Source organism: Schistocerca americana, chromosome 3, assembly GCF_021461395.2.
Source record: "Schistocerca americana isolate TAMUIC-IGC-003095 chromosome 3, iqSchAmer2.1, whole genome shotgun sequence".
Taxonomy (NCBI): Eukaryota; Metazoa; Arthropoda; class Insecta; order Orthoptera; family Acrididae; genus Schistocerca; species Schistocerca americana.
In genome coordinates, this window is record NC_060121.1 from 865,651,162 (window position 1) to 865,668,931 (window position 17,770).

At 41.5% G+C, this 17,770-nt stretch overlaps 1 protein-coding gene across 1 annotated transcript in view; it reads right to left on the reverse strand.

The window, feature by feature from the left end:
- Window positions 1-17,770, reverse strand: part of LOC124606443 (testis-specific serine/threonine-protein kinase 1-like) — a 79,579-nt gene that overhangs the window by 48,430 nt on the left and 13,379 nt on the right. Inside the window, exon 2 of the mRNA XM_047138425.1 lies at window positions 11,876-12,127. Within this exon, the coding sequence (XP_046994381.1) occupies window positions 11,876-12,127 (252 nt within the window). The remainder of the gene's footprint in view (window positions 1-11,875; window positions 12,128-17,770) is intronic.

A 17,770-nucleotide genomic window follows, 5' to 3' on the forward strand; every position in this document is an offset into this window, starting at 1 on the left:
GTGTCATATTAACGCACCTCCGAGTGACGGAGAGTGTGGACATTTTACCAAAATGGCAGCTCAATTGATTTAACACCCACGGATTTTTTTCTTTGGTTCTAAATCAAAGTCCAGGTCTATGTTGACAAGACACAAACTTTGGAACATTTGGAGAAAAACATTCGTCAGGCAATCGCAGACATAAGGCCATTAATTTCGGACAGAGTTATTGACAATTGGAGCCATCATGTGCGTCAGTGTGTTCAAAGCCGTGATGGACGTTTCAACTGTGTTGTGTTCATAACGTAACTGCAATGTCTGAGCTTCAAAATAAAGCACAATTTACTTTGATATGTTGAATGGTAGATACATACATTAATCCTTGTTCCATAGATCATGAATGCGACATTTCGTAATGAAGTTTTCTTTACACAAACTAATTAATTAATTTTTGATTACTACTTCATATCTAAAAATTCATCTATTGAGTAGAAGAAGTTGTCATTCAGAAATTCTTTTAATTTGCTTTTAAATGTTGGTTGGCTGTCAGTCAGACTTTTAACGCTATTTGTCAAATAACCAAAGATTTTTGTGGCAGCATAATTCACCCCTTTCTGTGCCAAAGTGAGATTTAATCCAGAATAGTGAAGTTCATCTTTTCTCCTAGTGTTGTAGGGATGCACTTCGCTGGGTTAATAATGAAAAATTTCATAAGTGAATATATGTACTGTGAAGGTACTGTGAATATCCCGAGTTCCTTAAATAAACTTCTGCAAGGTGATCTTGGGTGGGTTCCAGCTATTATTCTGATTACACGCTTTTGTGCAATGAATAAATTCTCTCTTAATGACGAATTACCACAAAACATGATGCCATATGAAAGCAATGAATGAAAATATGCATAGTAGGCTAATTTACTGATATGTTTATCACCAAAATTTGCATTAACCCTAACAGCATAAGTAGCTGAACCTAACCGTTTCCGCTGATCATCAATGTGTTTCTTCCAAGTAAATTTCTCATCAATGCACACACCCAAAAATTTTGAATATTCTGTCTTAGCAACAGACTTCTGTTCATAGTCTATATTTATCAATGGTGTTATGCCATTTACTGTACGGAATTGTATAAACAGTGTTTTCTCAAAATTTAGTGAGAGTCCATTTGCAGAAAATCACTTAATAATTTTCTGAAAGACATTATTTACAATTTCCTCAGCTAATTCTTGCTTGTTGGGTGTGATTACTACATTTGTGTCATCAGAAAAAAGAACTAGCTTTGCACCTTCATGAATATAGAGTGCCAAGTCATTAATATATATTAAGAACAACGAGGGACACAAGACTGAACTCTGTGGGACACCATTCTTGGTACCTTCCCGGTTAGAAGACTCTACTGATTTTTGCAGACTATCTGTACTGTTAATTTCAACCTTCTACATTCTTCTAGTTAAATATGAATTAAACCATTTGTGCACTGTCCCACTCATACCACGATACTGAAGAATTTCGTGATTTACACAATCAAAAGCCTTTGAGAGATCACAAAATATCCCAATGAGTGATGTTCATTCAGTTATTCAATGCTTTTAATATCTGACCAGTGAAATCATATAGCATTTTCTGTTGTAAAGCCATTCTGAAAACCAAACTCACATTTTGTTAGTACTTCATTTTTGTAAATATGTGATGGTACTCTTGAATTCATTACTTTTTTCAAGAATTTTGGTTAAAGCTGTCAGAAGTGAGATTGGGTGGTAGTTGTTAGCATCAGATCTATCCCCTTTTTTGGCAATGGTTTAACAATAGCATGTTTCAATCTATCTGGCAAAATGCCCTGTTTCATTGAGCTACTACATATGTGGCTGAGAATCCTACTTATGTTTTGGGATCAGGCTTTCAGTACTCTGTTGAAAATGGCATCAATTCCATGTGAGCTTTTACTTTTGAGTGAATTTATTGTTTTCCTGATTTCAGTAGGACAGGTGGGTTGAATTTCAGTTTTATCAAATTGCATAGGTATTGCCTCTTCCATATCCTGCTTACATTTTCTAATAAATAGCTGGACCCTACATTCTGTACAACACTTAAAAATTGTTATTAAAAATGTTTTCTATTTCTGACTCCTTAACAAATATTTCATTGAGTTTTTATAGAAATACAGTCTTTCTGTGCTCTCAGTTGCCCTGTTTCCTTTCAACAATATTCCAAATTGTTTTAATTTTATTATCAGATGTGCTAATCTCAGACATACTGAACATACTTCTGTGCTTTTTAATAACTTTTCTTAATACAATGCAGTAGTTTTTATAATGTTTCACTGTTTTAGGATCATTACTCCTCCTAATTATAAGACACATTTCGCTTTTCTGTTTACAAGATATTTTTATCCCTTTAGTAATCCATGGTTTTATACATGGTTTCTTCTAATTATATTTCACTGTTTTCTTAGGGAAACTGTTTTCAAATATACTCACAAAGGTATCATTAAATAGGTTAAATTTTAAATTAGCATCAGGTTCCCTGTACACCTCATTCCAGTCTAACTGTTGTAAGTTTTCCCTACAATTTTCAATAGTTAAATTGTTAATTGAATGCACTATTTTGAAGGGCCGTTCTGCATTACTGTATTGAGCTGTATCATATACTGTAACTAGCTGTGCATCATGATGAGACAGACCATTCTTAACAGGAAAAGTTTTTATTTGATAAAATTTATCTTGGTCTATGAAAACATATCAGTGTGCAGCTCTCCTGTAACACCTGAGTAGGAAAATTAATAACTGACATCAAATTGAAAAAACCAAGTAATACTTCAAGGTCAAGCTTTCTATCGGATTCTTTCAGAAAATCTACATTGAAATCCCCACAAACAATAATTTTCTTTCCTTTGTCTGACAGATAGCACAACAAAGAATCCAAATTTTTCAAAAATAGTGGAAAATTTCCCAATGGGGACCTATACACAGCTACAATTATAAAAGTGCCATTATTTAGTTTAAGCTCACATGCATATGCTTCTGTATGTTGCTCTATGCAAAAAATTTTAGTTTCCAAATTTTTCACACTACGACAAATTTTGACATATATGGCAACTCTTCTCTACTTACATGTTCTGAAAGCTTATATTCACCTACTTTTACCATTTCCATACCTGTGACTACATGGTGTTCAGACAGGCATAGTACATCTATTCCACTCTCAGTTTCTAAGTATTCTAAACAAACAAGAAGCTCATCTGCTTTGTTTTTTAATCCCCTGATATTCTGATGTAATACACTAACATTATTTTTTACTGTACTGTTATGAGAATCTTGCAATATTTTAACATCTCTAGTTCCTGCCCATCTTAACTTCTCATTACGCTCAATTTCAATCAATGTTGAATGGTTGGGCACTGATCTTAGCCTAAAAAAATGTATTCCCATGAGTTTCAATACCTCCCGCCCCTTTAAAGAATTTGCTATCATCCCAGCCAGTTTACCCTCCCAATTCCTATTGTTATTCATATTTGTTTATGCATAAAATTTTAAAAAACGTGTCACTCCTAGTGAAAGACCCTTTACTCCACAAGGGAAGGCCAGAATGATGGATTTACTTCAAAAGTTGTGCAAATTTAGGGTTTACATTTCTCTTATGTAACTGATGTATCGAAAGTATGGGCTGTAAGAAGGCATTGTGGTTAAGTAAGCACTTAGCAGGAGGGTCGTGGACAAAGCGATGGTTGGAATCCAGCTACCAAATATTTTTTAAATCCATATTTTTTCATGCCTGGTCACTTTATTTGATTTATATGACATTTGAAAACCACACGGAAAGAAGGGGTTAAGTCCATTCTATAGATTTTTGAGGAGATCAATTTTAAAATTTAAAATGTTACAGTTTCATTCATAGTTGAAATATTCTTTTCTAATTTATACAGTACATTCAACGACCTTTTCTTTAGAATTCCTTCAAAGTGGAAAAAAATATTATTAAAAATTGGATCCTGTATGTCCTTTTATCTAAGTGACTATTTTTTAATTTCTTTGTATAATGCACTAATTAGATTGTATAAGTCAAAATGTAATGTGATATTGGGATGACACTTCACTATAATACCTCCTTGCAGCTCTCTTGACAGAGACTGATTCATCTTTGAGTCTAGTCATTATTGGACAGGATGTTCATGTCTAGTCAGCTTTTAGGAACAATTTATTTTTATTTATTTAGCGTATGGCTCATAACATCACAGTAAAAATTACAGAAACAACACGATTTAAGAAAAAATCACATATGTATAAACAGAGCAATAAATAACAGTTTGTATATAAGAACACCGCCAATTGCAAATTTACACTCACAGAAGAGCAATCACAAGCAGATGTCCAGCTTAGATAATAAATAGTCGATTGCCTCTTGGGTCGCCATTAGGAAATCCCGTGGGTCACCCTCGTACGCCCTTAGTGGGCATTCCTGAATGATGTGTTTGACCGTCTGTCGCTCAGCGCCACAGTCGCAAGCGGCCGAAGGAAATTTACCCCATCCGTGTAAGGAGTCGGCGCATCTCCCACAGTTGGTTCTGATGCGATTAAGAGTTGACCAAACTTTGCGAGGGCAATCAAATCCTTTTGGTTTACTAAAGATGCATGGCATACTGTGGCAGTTTACTGCTGTTCTGCTCTCCCATTCCTCTTTCCATCGGTCATTTATTTTAAAGTTGGTTTGATGCAGAGCCTGTGCGGTCTTTAGTGGAGGATGCCTAGACCGGAGTCGGTTTCCTTGGATGTCGTGAGTATCTTCATGGATTTTTAATTGAGGGTTGGTCATGATTTTTTGAAATTCTCTTACCAGAACGTGTTCATGGCGCAGGTTAGGAGGGGCTATGTTAATGAGAACGAGCAGCCACACTGTAGGAGTTGGCCTGATTGTGCCTGATATAATACGCATTGTTGCATTAAGTTGGCTATCAACCATGTGTGTGTGTTTGCTGTTGAGCCACACTGGGGCACAGTATTCTGCCACTTGATACACCAAGCCAAGTGCGGATGTTCTTAAGGTAGATGCTGTGGAGCCCCAAGTGGTGCCACATAGCTTCTGCAATATGTTGTTGCGTGTTTTAAGTTTCGCTGCAGTTTTCGTCAGGTGTTCTTTGAATGTTAGTGTCCTATCTAGGGTAACCCCAAGGTACTTTGGGTGTTTGTTGTGATTTAGTAATTTCCCGTCTAGATAGACTTGTAGTTCTCTGTTGGCCATTTTGTTGTTCAAATGGAAGGCAGATACTTCCGTCTTTGTAGCACTAGGTTGTAGCCTCCATTTTCTAAAGTACTCGCTGAGAATCCCTAGGTCACTCGTAAGGATATCTTCGGCACTTTCTTTATTTCTGTGGGCTGTTGCTACAGCCCAGTAGTCAGCATAACCAAATTTGCGCGATCTGGTTGCAGGCATGTCAGCGATGTAAAGGCTCAAAAGAAGGGGCGCAAAGACAGAGCCTTGTGGGAGTCCATTATTGAGTTTCATCTGTTTACTTCTTTCATTCCCCATTATTACTTGGAACAATATTGTTTATCAATATTCCATTTTTCGTTTCACTGAACTCATGTAAATTATAATGATTAATAAGCCCATGTCTCAACTTTTGTATCTTTAAATCTCCTGGTATACAACTACCAACAATTAATCAATTAATGGTTATAACACATACATTAAAAATATAATTAAAAGGACGTAATTTCAGTTATCAGAAGAAATCACAGTTTTTATAGCCCACAGTCTTCATATCTCACGTTTTTCTTACTACAAACTGATAACACAAAACTTGTTTGTAAATTCAGTGCCGGAAATGAATATCTGTATAGTACTCTTGGGCCCCTCTGCCACAGAACGCCTTCAGTTCTTGCAGATCATGATACTTTTCCTTAGTGATAGGTATCAGTCCTGAAACATTGGACATGCGACCTCTTATTAGCATTGTATCTCAATAGGTTTGTTATAATAAAGCAGGACCTGCAATTTCACACGCTGATATAATCTAGTTTCATTTACTTAGTGTGACTAAAGTCCTTACCAGCCTACCTTCGTAACAGAGTGAAGGGAACAAAAACTGTCCTTCTGTAAGTTCTGGTTACTCTTCCATTTGTCCAGCAGGAGCAGTAACAACTGATGTGATCCAAGATCCGTTGTAAGTGTCGCTATGTATGATAAGCCTTGGATGGTGACGTTCTATCTTCATCTATCCTTTGGGAGCTCAGCTTTTGTTTTACGTCTGATGAGGCCCATGTCTTTGTCACTTTTCCAGGTACTAATGTCCTCTTACTGGGAAGGTCACACAAATTGATTCAAAACGCTTTCCATGATGGACAAGATAATGGATGAACCTGAAAAGGGTGTAGTTTTCGTTTTTACTACCACATGTATCACAGAAGATTTCCAAATTTTTAACCTCGGGATCCAGAAGCGAAGTAACATAATGATGCAGGTAAGAAACTACTTCATTTGAAGCTTTCTTCCCTATGGCTTCAGGATAAACATAAAACACTGCATTACTGTCTGAGAGTCGATGTATGTTAAATACAGATATAGAGAAAGCTGTCACTTGTAACAGCCACAGACAATGTTGATACTGATGTTTGGACATGGAAGATTTCGTTGGAAATCCATACAAATCGATTCTGTGCTTGTAAACTTTCTGCTTCTCTGTCGAGATTGTCTTTTATGTTGATAGAATGCATCAGCTTTACGGCGGTGCAGTTCATATTCAGTCTTCTCTCTTTTAATGGTACTTTAAACGTCTGATCTTTCCTTTTCGTCTGTTGCATGTGTGAGTTGTGCCTCTAGAGCTTTGAAAGTTACAGAAAACTTATCACAAGTACTACATGTATCACTTCGAGCGAAAACGATTGAGATATTAAATTTCATATTACATACACTCCTGGAAATTGAAATAAGAACACCGTGAATTCATTGTCCCAGGAAGGGGAAACTTTATTGACACATTCCTGGGGTCAGATACATCACATGATCACACTGACAGAACCACAGGCACATAGACACAGGCAACAGAGCATGCACAATGTCGGCACTAATACAGTGTATATCCACCTTTCGCAGCAATGCAGGCTGCTATTCTCCCATGGAGACGATCGTAGAGATGCTGGATGTAGTCCTGTGGAACGGCTTGCCATGCCATTTCCACCTGGCGCCTCAGTTGGACCAGCGTTCGTGCTGGACGTGCAGACCGCGTGAGACGACGCTTCATCCAGTCCCAAACATGCTCAATGGGGGACAGATCCGGAGATCTAGCTGGCCAGGGTAGTTGACTTACACCTTCTAGAGCACGTTGGGTGGCACGGGATACATGCGGACGTGCATTGTCCTGTTGGAACAGCAAGTTCCCTTGCCGTTCTAGGAATGGTAGAACGATGGGTTCGATGACGGTTTGGATGTTCCGTGCACTATTCAGTGTCCCCTCGACGATCACCAGTGGTGTAGGGCCAGTGTAGGAGATCGCTCCCCACACCATGATGCCGGGTGTTGGCCCTGTGTGCCTCGGTCGTATGCAGTCCTGATTGTGGCGCTCACCTGCACGGCGCCAAACACGCATACGACCATCATTGGCACCAAGGCAGAAGCGACTCTCATCGCTGAAGACGACACGTCTCCATTCGTCCCTCCATTCACGCCTGTCGCGACACCACTGGAGGCGGGCTGCACGATGTTGGGGCGTGAGCGGAAGACGGCCTAACGGTGTGCGGGACCGTAGCCCAGCTTCATGGAGACGGTTGCGAATGGTCCTCGCCGATACCCCAGGAGCAACAGTGTCTCTAATTTGCTGGGAAGTGGCAGTGCGGTCCCCTACGGCACTGCGTAGGATCCTACGGTCTTGGCGTGCATCCGTGCGTCGCTGCGGTCCGGTCCCAGGTCGACGGGCACGTGCACCTTCCGCCGACCACTGGCGACAACATCGATGTACTGTGGAGACCTCACGCCCCACGTGTTGAGCAATTCGGCGGTACGTCCACCCGGCCTCCCGCATGCCCACTATACGCCCTCGCTCAAAGTCCGTCAACTGCACATCCGGTTCACGTCCACGCTGTCGCGGCATGCTACCAGTGTTAAAGACTGCGATGGAGCTCCGTATGCCACGGCAAACTGGCTGACACTGACGGCGGCGGTGCACAAATGCTGCGCAGCTAGCGCCATTCGACGGCCAACACCACGGTTCCTGGTGTGTCCGCTGTGCCGTGCGTGTGATCATTGCTTGTACAGCCCTCTCGCAGTGTCCGGAGCAAGTATGGTGGGTCTGACACACCGGTGTCAATGTGTTCTTTTTTCCATTTCCAGGAGTGTAGTTTACGATAAGTTTCATATGATACAGAACAAGTGAGATATGTCTCTTGAAACATCTTGAACATCTTCTTGATCGTGAATTCTTCAGGCAAATACAGTTTGTGTGTTTTATTTATGCTACAATGACTGGACTGTCCTTTAAATGACTTGATGTGAACGCAGATGTTTTGCTCTGTTTCTGTTGAAAGTTTATGAAATTGGCTTCCGTGTTTCCCTTGTTCATCAACTGGCGCCATGCTTTCATTTTTAAGGAATTCCTGATAGTTTCTAATCTTTTCCTTGAAATCCCATGCAACGATATAAAGGCCTTTTGACAAACAGACAATCGTCCAAGTATTCTCTCTCATTATTCTGACCTTATAATATAATGTATAATCACACAAAGTAGCTTCTGTTCCAAAACTTCAGCAAATTGAAAATAAATATTAATGTAGACTTCTCTGTATCAGTTAGCAAATCAGTACAATTCTTCTTACAGTTACAATGATCTCCAATTTCATGTGACATTGTTCTTAGCTTTTAAGATACTTAAGATTGTCTACCATACGTCTGTCTTTTTCTAGACTTACCACTGCAGCTTAACTATGGATATTCCATCACCAATTGAAACACCGACCTCAGTTGGATTTTACACGAAATTCAATTCTATATACCACACCACAATGCGCTGAAGGGATTGTCAAGGCCGCTGTGTGTTAGCACAAATCACGGCACGAAATTCAGTTCCACCACACCATACAGCTCATAAATCCGCACTTGCTGGACTTCACCCTTTCTGTCGGTGTATTGGACGAAGTTGACCCGTTTTCTCCGTGTGTACCATATTTTAATCTGGCTACAACTCCGTGACTATACCCATCGCATTCATTTACGTTCACCCATCGGAAAGTAAATCTGATGAACTTCATAATGATACCACTAACTCATTTCCGTGAGATTTGGACTTAACGCCTTCTTTCCGTGTAGTCTTCATTTGAGAGGTAATATATGGAAAAAACCATGTGCATTTTCATGAAGTTGTGGTGAATTTCATATGTTATTTGGCAAGTTACTATCTGTAATTACATTTTCAACGACAAGAGACAGGCTTGGAAAGCCAAAGTCAAACCTCGATAAATAATGATGGGAATGACGTTATTCAGAATCAATAATATAGAAAGTAAGAATGGCAGACCACAAGAGTAATGTACATTACTCGTTGGATGTTCCCTCGGCATCACATGTTGCAGGATAGTATTTGTCATTACAGACATGGAAAACATAGATTGAAACTTCACTCAAATACTTAATGCAAATACACGTGGTTTTCTTTTTTACTATATTACTTCTCAAATGTCATATAGATTAAATAATATGACCAGTGACGGAACAAATAAGCGTGAGCCGGCGTCGAACCGTCGCCTCATACACGTTCGTCTTACGAAGCTCGAAAGCAGATCACTCGACCACCGTGAACTATAACATGCAATACCTACGTACAGATACATCAGTTACATAATAGCCGCGTAAAAATTTCTCTTGCCATTTTCTCGGAATTGTCACAGTAGCGCACCTTACTACTTGCACGTAGTATTGTTTTAATGGCCCACTAAAAGGTGTACAAAGTTCGAAATAAATCCCTGCTCCCAGCGTCATGCTCTCCACTTGCCAGTTACCCTGGGACAGGCAACCCATCATACTCCATCCACCTCCAAGTGCAGATGATGTATGTTGGGCTGCCTATCTTAAGGCAACTGAAATACACTACTGGCCAATAAAATTGCTGAGCCAAGAAGAAATGCAGGTGATAAAGGGGTATTCATTGGACAAATATATTATACTACAACTGACATGTGATTACATTTTCACGCAATTTGGGTGCATCGATCCTGAGAAATCAGTACACAGAACAACCACCTCTGGCCGTAATAACGGCCTTAATACGCCTGGGCATTGAGTCAAACAGAGCTTGGATGGCGTGTACAGGTACAACTGCCCATGCAGCTTCAACTCAATACCACAGTTCATCAAGAGTAGTGACTGGCGTATTGTGACGAGCCAGTTGCTCGGCCACCATTGACCAGACGTTTTCAATTGGTGAGAGATCTGGAGAATGTGCTGGCCAGGGCAGCAGTCGAACATTTTCCTGTATCCAGAAAGGCCCGTACAGGACATGCGGTCGTGCATTATCCTGCTGAAATGTAGGGTTTCGCAGGGATGGAATGAAGGGTAGAGCCACGGGTCGTAACACATCTGAAATGTAACGTCCATTGTTCAAAGTGCCGTCAATGCGAACAAGAGATGACCGAGACGTGTAACCAATGACGCCCCATACCATCACGCCGGATGATACGCCAGTATGGTGATAACGAATACACGCTTCCAAAGTGCGTTCACCGCGCTGTCGCCAAACACGGATGCGACCATCATGATGCTGTAAACAGAACCTGGATTCATCCGAAAAAATTACGTTTTGCCATTCGTGCACCCAGGTTCGTCGTCGAGTACACCATCGCAGGCGCTCCTGTCTGTGATGCAGCGTCAAGGGTAACCGCAACCATGGTCTCCGAGCTGATAGTCCATGCTGCTGCAAACATCGTCGAACTGTTCGTGCAGATGGTTTTGTCTTGCAAACGTCCCCATCTGTTGACTCAGGGATCGAGACGTGGCTGCACGATGAGTTACAGCCATGCGGATAAGATGCTTGTCATCTGCTAGTGATACGAGGCCGTTGGGATCCAGCACGGCGTTCCGTATTACTCTCCTGAACCCACCGATTCTATATTCTGCTAACAGTCAAAAATGGTTCAAATGGCTCTGAGCACTATGGGACTTAACTGCTGTGGTCATCAGTCCCCTACAACTTAGAACTACTTAAACCTAACTAACTGAAGGTCATCACACATATCCATGCCCTAGGCAGGATTCAAACCTGTGACCGTAGCGGTCTCGTGATTCCAGACTGTAGCGGCTAGAACCGCTCGACCACTCCGGCCGACTGCTAACAGTCATTGGATCTCGACCAACGCGAGCAGCAATGTCGCGATACGATAAACCGCAATCGCGATAGGCTGCAATTCGACCTTTATCAATGTCGGAAACGTGGTGGTACGCATTTCTCCTCCTTACACGAGGCATCACAACAACGTTTCACCAGGCAACGCCGGTCAACTGCTGTTTGTGTATGAGAAATCGTTTGGAAACTTTCCTCATGTCAGCACGTTGTAGGTGTCGCCACCGGCGCCAGCGTCGTGTGAATGCTCTGAAAAGCTAATCATTGGCATATCACAGCATCTTCTTCCTGTCGGTTAAATTTTGTGTCTGTAGCATGTCGTCTTCGTGGTGTAGCAATTGTAATGGCCAGTAGTGTACTTTCCGGGCGAGTTTTATTTTGCCCACTGTCTATATGTAGTTTGCGATGAGTTTCTCTGTCCCTTACATGAAAGTAAAGTGGTAGCGATGGAACAGAAGGGATCGTTGGGATTTGTGGACGGTGGTGTCATACAGTTTTAGTCCTGAACGTCTGGACAAGCAGTAGACTCAGGTGCTCAGAAGGTCGCGCGGCAGTTGCCTACCCTCCGTCGGCCTACCTCCGTGTCGACGATGCGGCGGGCGAAGCCGAAGTCGGCGAGCTTGCAGTTGTAGTTGGAGCTGATGAGGACGTTCTCGCACTTGAGGTCGCGGTGCGCCACGTCCATCTCATGCAGGTACTGCAGGGCGAGCGCCATCTGCCGCAGCCAGATGCGCGACTGCTCCTCCGACACGGCGCCGTTCTTCAGCACGAAGTCCAGCAGGTCGCCGCGCTCCGCGAACCGCATGAAGATGAAGTACTTGGCGCGCCGCTGAAACGCACCCAGGCCCGTAGTCATCTCCCCGAACTACACTACTCGGCAGCTAAAGGGTAGAGCTACAGAGGTGAATCAAGAAACAGCTATGGTTACCACTTCTTCTAAAAACCTCTTGTTTAAAATTATACGTAGAAAAACAGTCTCGGTCTCACAAATCACATTTGTTGCTGACCGCTTTCAGTCCAAAGACAGGTCCTCCTCAAACCGTACTCCAAAGTTGATGTGTGGAGACGGATCCACAGAGCAGGAACTGCAGAAATCTCCTGAATCGCCAGAGAAACTGGTATAGGCATGCGTAAATACAGGGACATGTAAACAGGCAGAATACGACGCTGCGGTCGGCAACGCCTATATAACACAACAAGTGTCTGGCACAGTTGTTAGATATGTTACTGCTGCTGCAATGGCAGGTTATCAAGATTTAAGCGAGTTTGAACGTGGCGTTATAGTCGGCACGCGAGCGATGGAACACAACATTTCCGAGGTAGCGATGCAGTGGGGATTTTCCTGTACGACCATTTCACGAGTGTAGCGTAAATATCACGAATCCAGTAAAACATCAAATCTCCGACATCACTGCAGCCGGAATAGGATCCTGCAAAAATGGGACCAACGACGACTGAAGAGAATCATTCAACGTGACAGAAGTGCAGATTTCAATGCTGGGCCATCAACAAATGTGTCTGCGAACCATTCAACGAGACGTCTTTGATATAGGCTTTCGGAGCCGAAGGCCCACTCGTGTACCTTTGATGACTTCACGACACGGAGCTTTACACCTCGCTTGGGCCCGTCAACACCGACACATAACTGTTGACGACTGGAAACGTGTTGCGTGGTCGGACGAGTCTCGTTTCAAATTGTATGGAGCAGATGGACGTGTACGGGTGTGGAGACAACCTCATGAATCCATGGACCCTGCATGTCAGCAGGAGACAGCTCAAGCTGGTGGAAGCTCTGTAATGGTGTGGAGCGTGTGCTGTTGGAGTGATATGAGACCCCTGCTACGCCTAGATACAAGTAACAGGTGACACGTACGTAAACATCCTGTCTGATCACCTGCATTCATTCATGTCCATTGTGTTTAGTGGTAGTGACAGATGGTCATTGAAGAGGTTTGTGAGAAAAAATAAGAGGACGACAACTGCAAAAGTCACTGCAGAACTGAATATCATACTCGCCAACCGTGTCAGCACCAAAACAACACGAATGGAGTTCCACACCCAGGGAACTGCAGGGCGAGCTGCTATTCCAGCACCACTCATCATTGATGCGAATACCCTCAGCGGAAAAACGTGGTCCCGATGTCATAAAACCTGGACTATGCAGTAATGGAAGAAACTAATTATGCCGGATCAGTCTTGTTACACACTGTTGCCAAGCTCTGGTCGACTTTACGTCACGGGAGTGTAACATGGCGTGGGTTAAGTGATGGTTTTTGGCAGCCATATATTGCTATTCCATGGTCCACATGGGGGTCGCATTATTGGGGAGGACTGTGTCACCATTTTGATTGATCAGGTCTATGTGATGGTACAATGTTTGTTCCCCTGTGGTGATATTGTGTTCCAAGAAGACGAGGCCCCTGTTCACACACCTCGTATCGTCACGACTGGTTTTATGAGCACGGGTGTGAATTGTCGCATCTCACTGGCCCCCACAGTCACCAGTTATCAATATTATTGAGCCTTTGTGGTCTGCTATGGAGAGAAGGATGCCCGATCGCTGCCACTGTTTTGCAGGAAGAATGGTATAAGATTCCCTTGGAAACCATACAGGACCTGTATTTATCCATTCTGAGACGACTCGAAACTGTTCTGAATTCCAACGGTTTTACTACACCATATTAGGCATGGTAATGTGTTGTATTTTTGGAGTTTCCATGTTTTTGTCTACTTCCTGTACAAGGAAACACCAGCGCAAATGATCTCAGACGTGATTGCCTGACAACTGAAAATTCTCACAAAAAGGGAAAATAATCTTGCATTAATATTAAAATAGGCACACGTAAAATAGTAAAAGAAAGAAATAAAATTTCCTCCACCACCATTTAATCACACCGCAGTGAATGGTTGTGCTACAAAAGGGCTTAAGTCGAAGTCTAAACTTCTCCACTAAATTACAAAATTCTGTAATTTCAGTAATGTCTGAAAATCATTACACATAATGGGGTTCATGTTGCGTGAAATTATTAATAATTCGTTAAAAGGCATTCTAAACGTGGTGCCTTCACTTTTCGCACATCTGGTGGTGGAACCGCGTAAAAATCCCTACTCAAGTCCACAATGAACTAATTCAGATCTCGTGACCTAAAAACGAAATTCACTTCCGGATTACAAGCTAGTTATTCGTGACTAACTCCGACTTAGATCATGTAGACTTTAACTAGGTTCCGAGCGAGGCATGTTACTCGAAATCAACCTGTTTGTACCAGGGATTTCATTTACATCAGTACCGTCACGTTCTCAAATTGAATAAAGCACTGCTTCTAAGTAAAGGCGCGGTGAGTCTAAAGAAGCACCAGTGCTGATGGCACATGACCCATATTGATACAAACAAAGGGCAGACTCAAATACAGACATTAATCGTAAGAATTACTAAAAAAAAAAATTTTCACGATTCGAAATGAAAAACACTCCCGCACAAGTAGCGAATTTAAGGAGGCAGCTTCGTAACTGAAGACAGGTGTCTGCCCTCACAAACCGGAGCACAAAACGTACCGAACTGTTTTCGAAAGAACACCCATTGTTATCACATCGACGTTCCGGCCAAGACTGAGCTTCCCAAGACGCCAGCAACTGGTAATTTCCCTGAGGACCCGTTTTTTAAGTGAGTAGGTGTGGATACCCAATGGTTCGGGGAGCCGCAAGAACGACAAACGCTTTCGTACGCAGAGAAGAACCTGTGAATCGTTCAGATATGCCAGTCAACGGCGGCCGATGTCAAAACTTTACTTAAGGGAATTGGGTGGATCTCACTACCAACATTTCGCTTAGAAACAAACGAGAGCGCTTTCACTCGAAACTATGCCCCTCGCCAAGCCTCACCGGAGAAGTTGAGCAAGGTTGGCATTACGTTACCAGTAATTGTCACCCTGTGTTAACGTGTGGGTGTATGTCAGTTCAGCCGGTGAGAGAAGTAGAGACTTCTACTTCTCTCACCGGCTGAACTGACATACACCCACACGTTAACACAGGGTGACAATTACTGAGCTATATGAAATAAAATCTTCATAACTTCTGAACGGTTTGCATTAGGACGTTCAAATTGCACGTTTGGAGACGGGGCATTATGAGAATTAGTATGCATATGTTTGGTTTGGTTTAGTGATGGGGCCATTTGAATGGGATCGTGAATAAGCAAAATTGGCTCATTTGGGGTATGAGAATCCGCATTTCGCGACTCTTCACCCTCAACGGATGACTGTGATGCGCAATGTCCAGTTACGGAATAATCGGTGTGGTATTCCTTGATCTCATGGCATGGCATGGCATGGCATCTTTGAACGGTTCTTTTTCATCATAATGATATGTAACGAGTCAGTTTACAAGATATGCATACATGGTAGTGTTAACGTAAATGAACACATTTTTAATTTTAATCCTATTGATGCAACTACGATTTTCTATTCTTTTTTACTAGCTACCAGTTTTTTTTATAGAAATTAGTCAATGGAATAGAAGTAGTCGTCCATGAGAAATGATTTTAAATCAGATTTATAACTTGCTTCGCTGTATCTAAAACATTTTATGTTATTGAGAGAAAATGATCGAAGATTTTTGTTGCTGCATATTGAAATCCTTTCTGAGCCACTGACAGCTTTAACAGTATGTAATAGAGGTTGATTTTCCCTCTGGTGTTGTAGGTATTGAAATTACTGTTCTTCTCAAATTGTGTTACATTATTTATGGTCCATTTCATTATCGAATATATGTACTGTGACGGAGCAGTTAAAATGATTAGCCCCATGAAGAGGTCGCTATATGACGTCTGTGAACACCACATATTATTCTTACTGCTTGCTTGTCTGCAATCAATAGTTTCTTTCTAAATGATGAGTTACCCCAGAAAATTATTCTGTAAGACATTATTGAGTGGAAATAGGCAAAATATGTCAGGATACCGATACGATTATTTTGAAGATTATCAATTATATGAAGAGCAAGAGTAGCTCAACTTAACTGTTTGAGAAGCTCAGTGATATGCTTCTTCCAGTTGAAAATTTCATCAATATGCGCACCCAAATATTTGGAGCATTCCGCCCTCTTTACTGAATCCTGCTCATGTGTTACATCATTTATTTGTATTTGTTGCACAAAACAGATTTGGTGTCTTTTCCAAAATTTAGGGAGAGTCCATTTTCAGAGAGTCCATTTTCATAATAGTTTGGAAAATATCATTTACCAACTGTTCTGTTGCTTTCTCTCTAATAGGAATTATTGTAGCACTGGTATTGTCTGCAAAGAGCATCAATTCTGTTTGTTGAATGTTAATTCGAAGGTCATTCACATATATAAGGAATAGGGGTGGACCCAAAATTGAACCCTGTGGGCTTCCCTTTATCTGAATTATTCAGTACGACTTTTTGGATTCTGTTTGTCAAGAATGATTCAAACCAGCTGTGCAAAAGCCATCAGTTCTCTAAAACTTGTGTTTTTCTAAGACATTAGCATGATCTACATAATAAAATGCCTTGGAAAGATCACAAAAATACCAACTCGTAATATATTATTACTTGAGGCTTGTAGTATTTTATGAGTGAATGTATAGATAGCATTGTCAGTCGATTAACCTTTCTGGACTCCAAACTGTGATATGCTAAGTAACTGTTTTCACTTAATCTGTTAGTATTGGTTTTTCCATCTTCAGTTCACTGCAACTTAATGAAAGAGAATTTTACATCAGACATGGTTTGCTTTCATTTATAAAGTATCTTCCTTGGTTATTCTGCGAACTGGATTCACATGTTTGTACATTTTTTGGTTGTTTTAGATTAAAAACAGCGTTTTGTTTATAAAGTTGAAGTTCAAGTTACTTACAATGTTTCCTTACATATTCTCCATGCTACTGCTCCTTCCCTCCTAGCTAGCAGTGGTTGATGTCGAAAGACTTTGTTTCACGTATACACTTGGCAGTTTTTGAAATTCTGCAGTATTTCTTGAGTTGTGTTAGGGTTATTTACACTTCACTTTTGTAATTAATTTTGACAGTTGTTGTGGAAGATGGCCATGAAACAAACGTATTCTGTTTCCAAAGTGTGCTATTATTCTCAAGTACATTTCTTTTTCGAATATTTTGGAAGAAGATCTTCGTAAGGAAATTGGATGATAACTGTTTAAGGCTGTGTTGTCATATTTTTCATGAAGTGGTTTAACAGTTGAGAAACTGTTGGGAAAGTTACGTCCGGCAGCAGCTGCTGCGAAAACTTCTGCTGTGTCACGCTCCAGCACCTAGAATGCAGAGGGCTTCTGTTGGTACTCCAATGAGGGCAAAGATGGTCAAAGATGGTTAGACCCTCACGTCGTACTCCGGACGGCTAGGTGTGGGTCGGTCCTACTGCCCAGATGCTTCGGTGGCAGGTTCAAAATGGCTCTGAGCACTATGGGACTCAACTGCTGTGGTCATCAGTCCCCTAGA